At 31.5% G+C, this 15,801-nt stretch overlaps 1 protein-coding gene across 1 annotated transcript in view; it reads right to left on the bottom strand.

Annotated features, from left to right (window-relative positions):
• The window catches only part of LOC106471346 (B9 domain-containing protein 2-like), a 26,578-nt gene extending 16,647 nt beyond the window's left edge, over window positions 1-9,931 (bottom strand). Inside the window, exons 1-2 of the mRNA XM_013931946.2 lie at window positions 9,835-9,931; window positions 5,355-5,480 (exon numbers count right to left, since the gene is read on the bottom strand). Of these exons, the coding sequence (XP_013787400.1) occupies window positions 5,355-5,480; window positions 9,835-9,931 (223 nt within the window). The remainder of the gene's footprint in view (window positions 1-5,354; window positions 5,481-9,834) is intronic.
• Window positions 9,932-15,801: the final 5,870 nt, after the last annotated feature.

Genomic DNA, 15,801 nt, shown 5'->3' with positions numbered 1-15,801 from the left:
ATAACTATCTGGACATTATAAAGATTTTGCATGTGAAAATTGAAAATTTTCTGATGCACAAAAGTATTTTTATTCTTAAAATGAAAATTACTTTGCATGTTGGATAGGCAACATGCAAAAAGAAAAAAGGCATGAAAAACACATTACTTAACAAACCTTAAGACTTTATAAAAAAATTGATATATTGCATTGTAATGTTTACTGATAATCTCCCAAATTCCATTAGCATACGCTTACTAATTTAAAAGTTATAGCATGAAAACTATAACAAGCACACAATGGTTATGAGTTCAATCCCAGGGACCAAGCCCGTGCTAAAAGAGTTCAGCCAGTCATTACACAATTTCAATGGTTAAAGAGGAGTACTATCAAATAGCAAAGCAATTTTGATATTCCTCGAACCCAGTTATCAGCCTGATGCTATAATTTATACATGAAATTCATAATACATTTCAAAATGTAGAATTATCTAGAAATATTTATTGGTCAGATATGATAGTAGGTGAATTATATATAATGTGATCGTCTGAAAATGTTGATATTTATGGAACATTTTTTAATCTTGCAATTTGGTAAATCTGCTTTGCCCAAGGCCACCACTGAATGAGTATTTCTGTACTGAATTTTAGGTTAGCAAGATGCAGCATTATTTACTCAAATAGATCTTTTTCAATGTAGGATTGGAGTTCTGTGAATACAAAAGAATCAAGCCAAAATTATAAGCCAATGGAAGGTGTAACAGCAAAAGGTTGTTACATTCTGCACATTGACAATGTAAATAAAACCCCAGGAAAGATGTAATAGTTTTAACATTTAACATCCTGAGAAAGGTGTTTCGAGTGGGTCACACAGCAAATTCATCATGACACAACCTGTGCTGGCTATTTACTTCCATACAATAAGACAAGGTACAAACACAAATTATACTGATGCAATTCACAGAGTTTTTGAACTAGAAAACAAATGAAACAAAAATAAATTAATTAACACATTGGTGTGTTTCATATATTCCCTTCACCACTGTGGTGGACAGCAGGTTTTTCTACCTACCTTTTAACCACATACTGACCAATCCCATATATAAATAGCTATACATACTAATGTTTACTACAGTTCAGAATTTACCCCATTTTTCTGTAAAAAAATTTAGTAAACTTTTAGTAAAAATTACTAGTCTACTGTATGTAAAAAATCAGTTTTTTACAGAAATTATTCCTTCTAACAGTTTGCTTGTGAATTTCCAAAGCCTTAATTGAGTCAGCCTGAGTGAAAGGAAATTTTCATGCTAAAAATAAAAATACTTCTTTTTATATTACAGTTTTCATACATTATTTGTAAAGTGATTTACTCTCTACAACCTTCAAAATAAATATTAAGTTTTTCTCCATTAAAACTTATTTTATTTCTTCTTTTCTCTACCCTAACATAAACTGTAGTGAAATCATCAATTTATGGTGAAAAGTTGAAAAATATGAAAGGAAATTAATAATACCATTTTTTTTCTTTGCATGACTGTATCATTGATCAGAAAAGTTAACATTTTCCTAAATCCAAAATGTATTTCCAATAATACTTACCTCCTCTCACACCTCTACTACTATTACTCAACTGCCAGAGTTTCTTCCTTTGCTCATCTAAGCACTGGTCTGATTATTTCTCACTTGCTCCTTAATTGCTCTCCTTGTACATAAATGCACCCTCTATCCTGGTACTGCATATAAGCACCTCATTCAGATAATGTTATCGCTTTTTTGAGACTGACTCCATCCCAGTCTCTAACACTGGTTCTTGGTGGAGAAGAAGGGCAGGAGAGTGTGAGAGAGAGGTAAGTATTATTGGAAAAACATTTTCAATTTAGGAATATGTTAACTTCCAAAACATACATACCTTCCCTCCCACTTATAGTTAGAATCCCAAATTGATAAGGTGGAGGGGTCGGTGAGGGCATTGTCAATACAGAAAGCATCTGCATAGATCATGGGTGTTTCAATAGAAGATTGGCACCCAAGTGGAGAACCCCACTAAATCCAGAACAGGTATGCTCTTCACTCTGATCTTAATTCCTGTATCGTGGGTGGAATTGTATATGAGTGATCATCACTATAGGCCAGCTCCAACTGGATAGCTGAGGTTCCACTACTCGGGGTTGGAATTAAAGAGATCTTGGTCCCTATATCCCATGTTAGTGGCTGGGGCAATTGGACCAAAACATTATATCTATATATATTTACGAATGGATCCCAACCTGTAGCCATAGAGTGATGCATTCCGAGCCACTGGAATTAGGATGAGGACATAAGCAACACCAAAATGGATAAACCTCCTCCTCCACTTGAAGAAGCCCAATAGGCAATACCCCAGGCTCAGAATGACAGGATTGTGTATGCCTTGCTCAACCATAGGAAATAGAACTCATCCAGTCTGGAATTATGAACATTCATCCTCACTTCCCAACTGTATAGGCAAGGTACATTCCACTTGCCCCCTGGAATTATGGGAAGGACGTGGAAAACTGTGCTCAACCAAGGACTCAATATGGGACCACTCCGCATTTGGAATTATGAGATAGTGGACCCTCTTCCACAAACAAAGTACTGAATTCATATTGATCAAACAGAAGGGTCATGCACACCCCAACCGGATAGTGGAGCTTCAAATCTGAACTGGTATTACAGGTAGGCTCCTATGTAGACACTCCTACCGACATCTGGGAAAAACATCCAGGGACTCAGTTAGGAGGGCCCCCAACTACACCCTCTTCTCCAAAAGTGGAGGAATTCACTGTGAAGGAAAAGCCACACTCTACCACCCCAGTGACTGGAAACCAGGTGAGGTAAGGACTCCCTAGCTTCATCAGTAGAATCTGGGAGAAAATGTGCATTGGGGAGCCCTGAGAAACAGTTCTTTGGAAACAGTTCAATAGGTGAACCAAGCTCCCTAAACTTTTAAAAGCAAATTGACCCTGATTTATTAAATCTGATGATCAGCAGGGTTGGGCATGATCCCCTTAGGCTTTACACATGATAGTCCATGAATGGTGGTCCAGTATAGTACAGTATACAGCAAAAGTATTCACACTTATAAATAAAATCACATTTTGATGAAATACAAATAATGTAAAAAAAATTTAATGTACTTGTTTTTATTCATAACTCTAATAATCAAACTCTATTCTGACAACTTCATTGATGATCATTGATGGACTGCAATCTTCAAGTCTTGCCATAAATTTTCCATTGGATTCAAGTCAGGACTTTGACTGAACCACTCCAGGACAAAAAGGTTGAATACTTATACAACTGAGAATATTCTAACTTTCATTGAAAATATAACTTACTTACACAATGTCAGTGTTTTTTAGCTTTCTCAGTTTGGAGTAGATTTTGTAGATTCTAAGTATAAAATCCCATTAAGTTTCATGAGTGCAAGCTCAGACAGCAACAAAATATGGAAATGTTACAAGGGGGTGAATACTTTTGCAAGGCACTGTACATAAGAACAAGGATTACTAGTACTTACTGCTACCCAAGCTTGTTTGTTCTAGTAAAAATTTAAGACATTCTTCCATAAGCCTTGTTAAGTCCAAAAAAGAATTCATGTAGCTTTCAAATATTCATTTTTGAATAAAGAACACATTAATCATTAGAATAGAAAGTCACAAACTACTATAATTTACCTGGCTTTCTGAGTAAGCTATAAATAGGTTAAAAATTGTTTTAGCATTCAAAGAGGCAAAACATAATCAACTACAAACAATTCTACTTACTAATGGTTTACATCATGAAAACTAAAAATAAGTTATATGATTTATGTAAAGGAGTATCTGCTCTCTATTGGTTATAAACATGACCATCAATCATGTAAACTTGATTAGCAAACAATCTTGTATGTCAGAGAGAGAATGGCGGAGAATTCTGTGATGGGTTTGACAAATTTATTCATATCTCAGCATATTAAGAATGTAGGAGATTCAAGTTTATATTGACACAGTCAATTATTTAGCAAATGTTTTAATATATTTTTATAATTTTCTTGTAAAACTGACTGGAATTGACTATTTTTGACAATAAACTATGGAGATATAGCATGCATTAGATGACCAAATAAAGCAACAAAGAATTTCAGTATTAACTGGAACATATGTCTAATGAACAGCAAAATTCCAGGACTGATATATCAAAAAAAAATGTGGTTCATTTTCTCACAATAAAACAAATGCTATTAATTCAACCAGTCAAAAGGATGTTTGTTAAATTTAAAACACAGTTGTCAGAGAATGGATGATACATTATACACCATGTCTAGGGAAGAGTTCAAAGGTGAAAAAACAATGGAACCATGAAAGGAAATTCAAACTCTAGAAAGTGGATGTTTATGCTAGAAGAATACGTTCAAACCAAAGATCAAGTGACCTGGAATCTAGACATGTCTGGGAAATATAGTTGTTGCACTAAGAAAGACATGCCTAATTCAAAGTAATACAAACAAGAAGCTTCAGTGCAAAACAAAACCAAAAACCATAGTGACATGTGAAAAACAGTGGAGACTATGAAGACTAAGGTCTACAGACAGCATTGATTGATTCTGAGTTTGAGATCCAGATCTGTCCTGCACCCCTAGCTTAAGAAACTGAAAATGTCCATGTTCTCTGCTGTGCAAAAAATACAACATCCAAGCATCATGTCAGTCATATTAACATTTCTACATTATCTAGTACCATAGTACTTCTATTATGTCATCAGAGCTGAATAGAATCAAATTAATTGGTAAATTACTTAGTGTACTTGAGTTACTGATGTGTATATTACAGGAGTTACTAAAGGATTACCCATTCTATTAGAAAGCAGGAATTTATATGTGAATGTTATGATAAATAAATACATGTTTTTATGTTACATCGGTATCCAAGTGAATTCTTTATGTAAACTCCCTCTAGCTGGTAATTTGTGAGCCTAACCCATGACTGTGTAAATATTCTTGTTTGTAATTATGTGTAATTTATGTTCCTAATTGGTTGAAAATTGCAGCAGCCAGTTTTTAATGTTAGAAAATTCTTAAGTAGATAACTCGGAGTTCAGACACATTATGTGACAAAGAAAAATGAAGATTGAGAACTTTTTAGATATTTCTTTTTAAAATTAAGAATTTATAACTTAGATAATATGAAAATCTGAATTATAAACTATGTTTTCATGCCAAGTTTATTGACACATTAATAAAGCTGTTTAATTAAATTGTGAATGCAATGTTAACTGTAAGAGATCATGACAAGCACCAAGGAGTCACATCTGAATGCAATGGGTTAATTATATCTCTCTTATTGAATACACCTTTACAGGGTATCAAATACATACCCTGAAGACCTCTAGTTGTTAAATGAATGTCAACCGGATGGCACCAATAAGCAGTATTTTCATTATGAGGAATATCCACTTGAGTTTGTCCTTCTCTAGCACCTTCTAATACTTGCCACCCTCCACCTAGAGAAAAATAAATATTTAGTTTACTATTCGGTGATTCTCATAATCATTACACTATTATAATACATTTACCATTATGATAATAGTACATACCTCAACAAAGTCAAAACTATTAGAGGTCTATTAATATATTACAGTTCTGTTAACATTATAAAAAAACATCTTAAATTTCAATAAATTTCCTTTTCAAGCAATAAAACCCAAAATTAACTTTACTTGCAATATAACGTACTTATATGTCATGAGAGGCTAACACTTCTTGATATGTACACACACACACAGTATTATAACCATTACTGCTTTCATTTGTAACAACATGGCTCTTTAAAAATAATATTCACTATTAATGAGGCCAACCTTTGGAGGTAAATGCAAGATGTCTCCACCATGCAATTCCAACATGGTGAGTTTGAACACCAAATAACTAAAATTATCTATATCACTGCTTGGGACCTGCAAATCCCATACAAGTTGATTAACATATGTATGAATGGTTCATGAAAACCCCAAATTGTATTTTTCTCACTGAAAATTTCAGCAAAAAGACAAAAATTCCAAAACTGTCTATATCTTTGAGAACTGTATTAGTATCTTTGTACCAAATTTTATGTAAAGTGGTCAAAACAAAACTTAAGTAATTAATCAAAACCCCTAACATTATGGGTTTATTTATACTTTGGACCCAATAAAATGCCCCAAAATGGGCATATCTCATATTTTTGTGTGTGTATATATATATGGGACTTGTAAAAAAGTATCTTTGTACCAAATCCCATGTAAACTGGTAAAATATGGCCAAATAATTAACAATTAACCCTTAAATTATGATTTTTTTGCAAGCTCTGACCCCCTTAAAAAACCTTAATATGGGCAAATCGAACTTTTTTTTATGTCAATGTGTTGGGCACATGAAAATTTATAATTGTGCTAATTTTCACATTGATTGCTGTAAATATAACCACACAGGAGCCCAAAATATACATTTTGGGGTTGTTTGACCTTTCACCCCATAAAATCCTTAAAAAGGACTAAATAAAAAAAAATGCCGGACATATTGGTATAACTCTATCAAGTTTCAAGCCAATCTGCCAAGAAATGAAGGAATGGTAGTTGATTAAAAAGTGTTTGAAAAAAGAAGAAACAATAGAAAAACAGTGTGTCTTTCTGCACAGACAATAAAACCATCTAAATAACAATATTTTTTTGTATTTAAAACTATTTAATTTTGTGACTAGAAAAAAAAATTAAAATATTCTAAAGGTAGTTAGACAGTTATGTGTTTTTTTTTGTAACTTTCATAAATTTTTTGTTCTTGGAAAGTCCTTTGGCTCATATAAGAAAAAATTTACTGGTAAATTAAACCAATATTTTAAAGTGATTTTTAGGATGGGCTATAATAATGTAAATTACAGACTTATTACAATTGCCTTTAATTATGAAATCCAAATTTCATGATATTTCACAGCTGGTTTTCACTGTTTTTGTAATGAAAGTATCACCATTTACCTCACAACCAAGAATATTCTCAGGTAAAAGTTAAAACTGATGCACTTTATTTGTGTGCTTATATCCTAGTGGAACAACATCATCCAAAAATGTAAAATATAATGTAAATTTTATAAAAGCACAGAAACTGTTACAAAAACTGAAACTGTATCATATAGAGCTGGTTGAATTAATCTACTATGAGTAGTGATTACAAATTTTGTTTTTTTTAAGAACTATTGAACTAGTACACCATATAGCTTAATCTTTTGATAGGTGATGTTTTGGACTGCTGCCATTCTTCAGACCTAAATACAGACTATTAAAGATTTGAAAGGAACATCGTGAATCATACAAAAAAAATATGTGGTTTTTAACATACTCTCTAGATCCCTCCACTAAATCCATGCCTGCTTATACAACATTAAGGAATGCAGTTACCTAATCAAGACACAAGATTGTGTGTTGTGTAGCTAAAATAACCAGCAAGACAAACTGTGTCTTATTAACAATAATGATAGTTTAGCAATTCCATACTTTCTGTAGCTCAGACTGTGATAATCCAAATTATTACATATTTTCAGTGGGTGTGCTCTAATGGACCCTAAGTTACTTTAAATATTTTTCTGGTGTTATTTAAGTTTAAATAATTTTTTTAGCAGTACTAATTACTGTGGTTCTTGAAAACAACTATAGGTTTCCACAATGTTAGCAACAATCCTCATCCAAGTTTTCCATATAACAGTCATTCACTTGCAGAAAAAAGTCAAATATCTTTGCTGGAATTCTTCAACAACCAACAAAATCTAGCTAAATTGATCCTGTGTACAAAATAGTTAACAGCATAGTAAGTTATATGTTTTGCCTTCACACTTTACAATAAATATTCACTGGTTTGAACATCATTGACACCTTAAAAGAAGTTAACTTAGTTTCCAATAATATAAATTCAGTATTTAATATGTTTAATTTTTAATTAAATTGTGCTTTCATTTGGTTGTTCATAATGAACATGAACCAAAGACAAACTTATTCCTAGAATTATTCTTTAGTTTGTCTCTGACAGATTAAACATGAAGTGTTTAAGCATCAATATGGTTGTCACATGTGTGTGATGCCTTAATAAAGGCACTACTTTAATCTTTAACTCTTCCAATTTTGAAGTATATAATTTCTATTGTTTTTATAATTTGAGGTTTTCTTTCTTGTGCAGTTTATAAATATTTGAACATTATTTTTGATTTCTAATTACTTATCTAAATACATCTTGGAAATGATGCCTGGATAAAAAAGAGAGTCAGTGGAACATACTGAAAAATGCAAAGGCTAGTCTTTTCACAAAACAGCTGGCTGTAGTTATATAAGGAACAGAAAAACTCTCAAAGAGAAATACATTTGTATGGTCTGTAATCATACATAGAATATCAATAGTGACTACCAAACAAGGCCTCCACTAACTCCATCCAAGCTGAATGTTATAAAAAATATTTAAATATTTTATTTAAGAGAATCTTAGGAAATTATTAAAGTTTGAAGAGTTTATTTTAATGAATTATTAAATTATTTGTTTAAGTGGTTATTTTATATCATTTTGAAGATTTATTCAGTATATATATATATATTGCTAATTTGAATTAATTATTACTGAAAATGTAATCTACTAAGTGTTTACTGAAAATAAACAAGTCTCTTATTATTAAGTATGGCTTATAAAGCAAAAATTAACTTTAAAATTTAACCACCTGAAGTTGAGGAGGGTAATTTCATCCTTTTTAATTTTATGATTTAATGTACATGTAATTTTATTATCTTGTAGAGAAACTGGCTGATATTTTTAGATAGATAGAGAGAAACACAACACAAACAGTGAATTAAAAAAGGAAAAATACAGGGAGTGAATTTATTTCTTTGGAAACAAATCCATGACATTAGAAAAAGTAGTAGAAAATTATCTTTAGGAATTCCAAATAATTAAATATTTTAGTTTCTTGTTTTGTAATGTTGAAGATATGATAGTTAGTAAAAGTATAAAAGTCAGTGGGATATTGTGTCATCATTGTTTTTCCTCCTGGTAATCAATCAGTGGTAGGATGAACATACTTCCCTATGCTGAAAAAGGAACATCTGTTAAAATTTTACTAGTGTATACAAGAAACTTCACTTACAGTAACTTCATATGCAAGAACTAACAAGAGCTAGTGATGTGCATGTCAATCCCAAAACCACTGCCTATTGTAAATCTAACAGTCATATAATTGTAGAAGAATAAACAAAATGTCCCTACAACCAGGATTTATTAAATATAACAACAGAAATAATAAAAACTTTCAAACAACTAAAATACAAATGTTTAACACTTACAAACAAAACAAAAAACAATTACTAAACCTGTGACTGGCCAGGACTAGGGACAAACATCAATCTCAATGTAAGAAAATATCATTCTACCTATGTTTCTATTTACTCTTTCAGTAATATTAGACTGAGAATGATATGGAGTTGTAAAGATAGTTTTAATTCCCATAGTTTTACATGCTTCATCCATCAAATGCAACACAAATAGTAGTTTCTTATGGTGTTTCTTACACCTCCAAATTCTTTTGGAGGTGAGTATCCAGGAGTAGGACTGGCGTCCTAGTCCGGACACCATGTGAGCATGTTTCGGTGTGACAGGGATTTGAACCCGCGACCCACAGATTGCGAGTCGAGTCCCCTAACCACCTGGCTATGCCGGGCCACAACACAAATTGGAGCCCAATATTGAATACAAGTCTTTAGAATACCATATCTACACAAGTATTTATTAATTAATTTTTCACTATCATCTTGGTAGTTATTTGTTGGAGAGAATATAATTTGACCCATTTACTGAAATAATCTGTTACAACTAACAAATAACTATTCCCTGTACTAGATTTAAGAAAAGGTCCTATGATGGCTCCTCCTGTTTTCCCAACAGGTTCCATTAGTCTAATGATTTGCATAAATCCTGCTGGCCATTTTTGATCATGTTTGGTGGTTTGTCAAACATGGCATGATAACATAACTTTTAATGTCCTGTCTCATACTTCAGCAGTAACCACATCTGGATACTTTGTCTATTGTTTTTCTAACAACTAGATGACCATGCAATTCTATCATCAATGCCAGTTTTAATGTTTTGGGAATAAATGGTCTGTATTCACCACTTCTAGCAACTCTTTTTGTGTGATAAAGAACATTGTCATTTAAGACACAGTGTTTGGATATATTTACAGTCTCTGTAACTATATTAGAATAAGCTGACAACTGTTCAGTTTTCAAGAAAGAGTAAACATGCTTATACTCATATCTTTAGTTTGTTCGGTAGCCAAATGTCAACAAGTGCTAATGTTGACAATGGCAAAAAGTTTAAGTCGTAGCTTACTGACATCCAAACCTGGAGTTTCTTCTGGAGGATCAGTAGGATGTCTAAATAAGGCATCAGGTAATTGGTTCTCTTCTCATTTTCTGTGAAGTATTTCAAATGTTAAATCCTGCAACTTTAATGACCAATGCATCAGTCTAACAGTTTACTTCTGAGCTGTCTGTAAACAGTTCAAGACAGCATGGTCAGTTATCACTGCATATTCTTCTCCATTTAGGTATATCTTAAACTTTTCTACAGCCCAGACTATGGCTAGACATTTTAACTCTGTAGTAGTATAACTTCTCTCAGCAAAGTTCATTGTTTCACTGGTACCTGCTAAGACAAAATGTTGAGAGATTAAAAAATCCAATTATGTTTCTTTTTTACTTAATATGATTAATGTTATAATATTTGATATTAAGTAATATTATATACACAATTACTTAACATTTTATCATGAGTATGTAGGCAAAAAAAAAACAAAAACATCAGGACAAATAGGCAATTTAAAAAAAAGTTGGGGTACCCAGGATAGGGCTTAAATAAAGGAATGACACTTTAAATAACGGTTTTGTCGTTTTATTCAGTGGCTTATTGAAAAATGACATGAAAATTACCTATTGGGATCTAAAGATAAACCCACTGGACCTACTGGAGAACCAGTGCCCATTAAAACCAATTAGAAGTGTCCCAAAAAATCCCATTACCATATGAATCAATTAATCTGTTGCAATGGCAGTCCTATGGGAATTTCCACTAGGGGTGTAACCACTGTTTTGTTAAGTATCATTACAAGTATTTATAACTATTCAACTTTAATTTAAAAGTTTGAAATATTTGTTTCTGTTTCATTTTTATATTAATCACATTGCTAGATATAAAGATATAAGCTTTGAAAAGGCTGGATTATAACCCCACCGAAATAATAATTTACAGAATAATTGAATGTTATTTTAACTTTGACTTATTTAGATTACTCTAGGGATACATGGTCAACACTGATTAATCCACAATACTATATTATTACAGTAGAAGTCTCTTCTTTCATATAAAAATATTGTTACACAGCTAACTTTTAAAAAATTAACTGGTATCATACCATTGTAAAAATGAAACATTACTGCACATACCATGAAGTTAAACATTGTTGTTAGTTGTTAACCCAATACTATATTATCTGAATGCACTTTATAATATTATTCTTATTTATTACCTAATGGATTACAAAATAAATTTATGTTTTTCCCATTTTTTATGTTGTTTGAATTTAAATTTAGACCACTTGAAGAATTTAAAAAAAATATGAGGTTTTTAGTTTGGCTAATACTAGTTTACCTAATATATAAAATCAGTTATAATTATTCATCGCTCTTGATTGATTAAAAGGCATTTGAGTAACTGAGTGGTTATAGATAAACATTTAAGACCTCAATATTGTTGTAAAGCACACTTATAAACATGTAAAACAATACTGAATTGTCTGGAATAACAAGAAGGAAAAACTCATTTAATTTCTATAGTGCATATTGATGTACAAAAGACATTCTAATACTAGTAATAACTGACCGTGTATCATCAAATTTAATTTTCTTTAATTAGAAAATGAATGTTTCACTTAACAGCTCCTTCAGGAGTATTCCTCTAAAACACAAACAATAACTGACAGTAGAAAGCTTATAATAATAAATTCTAATGGAATCTACAGTGTGTATTTCTAAAGTTTATTGTTGAAATAATAAAATGCCACCTGAATTAACAAAAGTTGTATCTAAGTTACAGATTTAAATAACAAAAGATGAAAAAGTAAAATAATTATAATTATAGGCACCAATTATATGGTCGGAATAGTTCAATGAATTGTATGTTGGGATCTATGGAATTTAATAAGTCTAAAAAGTTCATTAAAGAAGAAAGACCATGGTTCTACAGTCCAAACATTTCAACAATGTACCAAAGCCTGGTTTTGCAGTAACAACTAAACTTTCCAACCAAGTGTGTTTAAACACACTGGCTTCCCTTGAGCAAACTTTTTATTCTATTCAATGGAACTGTTACATATCTGCTTGTTTGTTAATTTCCGGTGGAAATTCTTTCTGAGGAACTTCAGTGATACAAGTCCTTTCTTGATTAAAACTAGTTTATTCTTTCTCGATACAAATTTTAGTAATACACAGAATTTCCACAGTCACTTTAAACTTAACAACCTTAACACACGCTATAAATCACATTGATTCACACACTTTACTTACGATGCTTGACTCAATTATCTATCTATCTCTTTGATCTATCTGCCTATCTCTTCAATCTATCTTCCCCCGATTGCGCTGGTTTTCTTCACCAGGCTTATATATTAAAAAAGAGGGTGCCTCGAACAAACTAGAGTTGCCAGGAAAATTCATGATCCTTCTAGAAACTCCAGCGCGCATGCTCTCAGCGTCGCGTGACTTCTGGTGTTTTAACAGAACCACTTCTATGAAAATAGAGAAATAACTAAACATTTGCTTACTAAAAGCAACAGCAAGAGCAACTGTCATAGACAGCAGAATATCATCAACTCAACCTTTACTACAGCCAATATAAAAACTGATAACATAAATTCAGACATTAATTTCGTTCCTGAAATCTGTTCAACTATAGATGTAATAAATCATGCAACTTCCAAATGTCTCAAAAACAACCTTTTGGTACCAACAATAAACAACCTCCCTACCCTAATAACGATACTGAAACAAAATTGCAAATGTGAGAAAAAAAAATCAGGAATGTTTTAAAAATTATCAGGCCAAACTAAGTGACATCCCCAAAAACAATTAGCCCTTAAAAAGCTTTAAAAAAAAGATATCATCAAATAAAAACGTTTGTGGTTATGAGCAGAAACATTTACAAACAAAAAATTAATGATCACCTAAAAGATGAAAATAAATTTCAAATACTTACAGTGATCCAACTAAACAAACTGAGACCAAAGCCAATGAGATTATTTATGAACTTAGAAAAATAAGTAACCTTCATAAGAAGCTTTTAGATGAACTTAAACCCTCTAATAGCCACATTCCAAAATTATACAGTTTAAACAAAGAACATAAACTAACTATGCACTAAGACTCATAGTAAAGGCTGTCTTGGCTTCTGCGTACAATTTTAATGCTGTTACTAAATTGTGTTTTAGCACGCTTGAACAATACACAAGATCTGCTAGTGTGAATCAAAGATGTATCTCACATATTGACAAACACAACAATACTCTTTAAATTAGATGTTGTAACTCTCTACCCATCTATATAGATGGGTATATAGATTCATACTGAATCACATAAATAATTTGGAGATGTATAAACTGGTAATAGACACTGTCAAAGAAATTGTATATTTCATATTTTACGATGGATATTTTTGTCTTGACAACAAATTGTATCTCCAATTAAGTGGTGTCATACAAAAACTTTGAAGGAGCAATTATTCGATAACTAAAAAGAATCAATTGAACTTTCAGTGAAAATACACTACACTCTGAACTAAAGTCACTCTTTGTGAGCAATAAATAGCTACTTTTTTTCCATCAAAAAATTTTCAAGGACTATAACGGGCAAAAATTAACATCACACCTTCAAAATGAAAAAAAAAAGAACATATAAACCATGAGGATAAAACACAGTTTTCCACATGTTTGTATACTGGGGAAACCAGAAAAACCCTACACACACAGATAAGAGAACATATTGGTTAAAAGATAATAAAGAACAAATTGACATGTCTAATAAAAACTGTTACAGTTTTATTTTGTGCAATGTTTTAGGAAAAAAAGACGTTCTTTACTGCCTGACAAAGAGCATCTTCCCAAAACATTGCACAAAATAAAACTATATAAAGTTTTAATTTAGACATACCAATTTATTCCTTACTATTGTTTAGCCAAGTTTTCTTCATCTTGAATAATGTTATTCATTCATCAGGGAACATACTGACTCTTTATAAACAACAACATGAATGAAGTGTAGTTACAGATCATTTACTAAGTAATCATGGACAAATAACACCTAACACAAATCCACCATTCTCTGTGCAAATCCTTACTGAAGCTATCAAGTACACTTACAGAAAATTTAAAGCAGCTCTCCTCGTTGAACAACTATGACCATATATGAACAGGGACAAAGATGGTGCCTATAATTATAATTACTTTTTCATCTTAGCTTTCGTTGTTTCAATCTGTAACTTATAATTTTTTTTAATACAGGTAACAGCTTATGAATTCAACTATTCAATTCTTTCAACAATAAGCTTTACTACTTAATATGTCAACTGCACACTGTAGAAATGCATGCTATAGATTCAATTAGAATTTATCATTTAAACCAGTTGAAGCTTTGTACTGTCAGTTACAGTTTGTGTTTTAGTGGAATGCTCCTGAAGAAGCTGAAAATCGAAACACTGCATGTCCAATTAAAATAAAATAACAAATTCTGTATTATTAGGTCATTTACTACCAATTTCAAGAATGAAAAAGTGTACACAGTATTGTTGCAAGAGGTGACTGACAGGTGAATAAATATTTGGTTTCTAAATGTTAAACAATACAGTTGCATTGCCTGTATGATACATTATCATGTACATAAATTACAATTAAAAAAATGCTTAATTCTAAATGGCTGCACCTGAAGTCTGATGACATGGTTTCCTCTGGCTTTCAGATTTTTGCTACTTGTTAAAAAACATTGAGATAAAATCTAAAGTCAATTTTGTATTTTAATTCTAATTGTATTTCGACAGTTTTAGCTCAATATTTTAGAATTTATATCATGTCATTTTCTGACATTTATTTAGTGTAATTCATAAAGAAAAAATTTCTATTTTCATTTTTACAAAGCTGCAAATAGTTTTGCCTGTAAACAGAGCAGCCCACTTGTCAATTTTGTTAGAATGTTTTTGCCTATCCAAAGAATAACCTTTTTTTCTAAGAACCCATCACCCTTCAAGAACATATTATCTACTTCTTTATTTTCAAATGTTTTCCTCTGTTTACTTACAGGACTAGGTTGAAAATCTTATTATGGTGCCATGTTAATTGGTTTTATAAATTGCTAATAAAACCAGCTTTGAAAGTAGCTACAATGAAAGTTTAAATATGATTGGATAGAACAAGAAATAGACTATCAGTAACATGATAGTAGAATAAATATATAGGTATAAGAGCTTGTAAACGTTCCTTTCAGTTCCGTTCATTTGTGAAATGTGAAAGTATTTGTGTGTTAAATTCTATCTGTTGAAAACTACAGAGATTTTTCTTTAACGAGATAAGCTTATACATTTTAGAGGTGGGTTGAATAAGTAACAAAGAAAACTTTATTAGAAGCTTAATACAGTAATATATGCACAATGTTTGGAGAAGATTCTGTCATCACCAGGAACAGGTAGCTTACACAGATACAAAAATATGTATACAGTATG

The sequence above is a fragment of the Limulus polyphemus genome, unplaced genomic scaffold, assembly GCF_000517525.1.
Source record: "Limulus polyphemus unplaced genomic scaffold, Limulus_polyphemus-2.1.2 Scaffold4559, whole genome shotgun sequence".
Classification (NCBI taxonomy): Eukaryota; Metazoa; Arthropoda; class Merostomata; order Xiphosura; family Limulidae; genus Limulus; species Limulus polyphemus.
The sequence above is the reverse complement of the archived record's forward strand: the minus strand, read 5'-3'. Positions and strand labels throughout refer to the sequence as shown.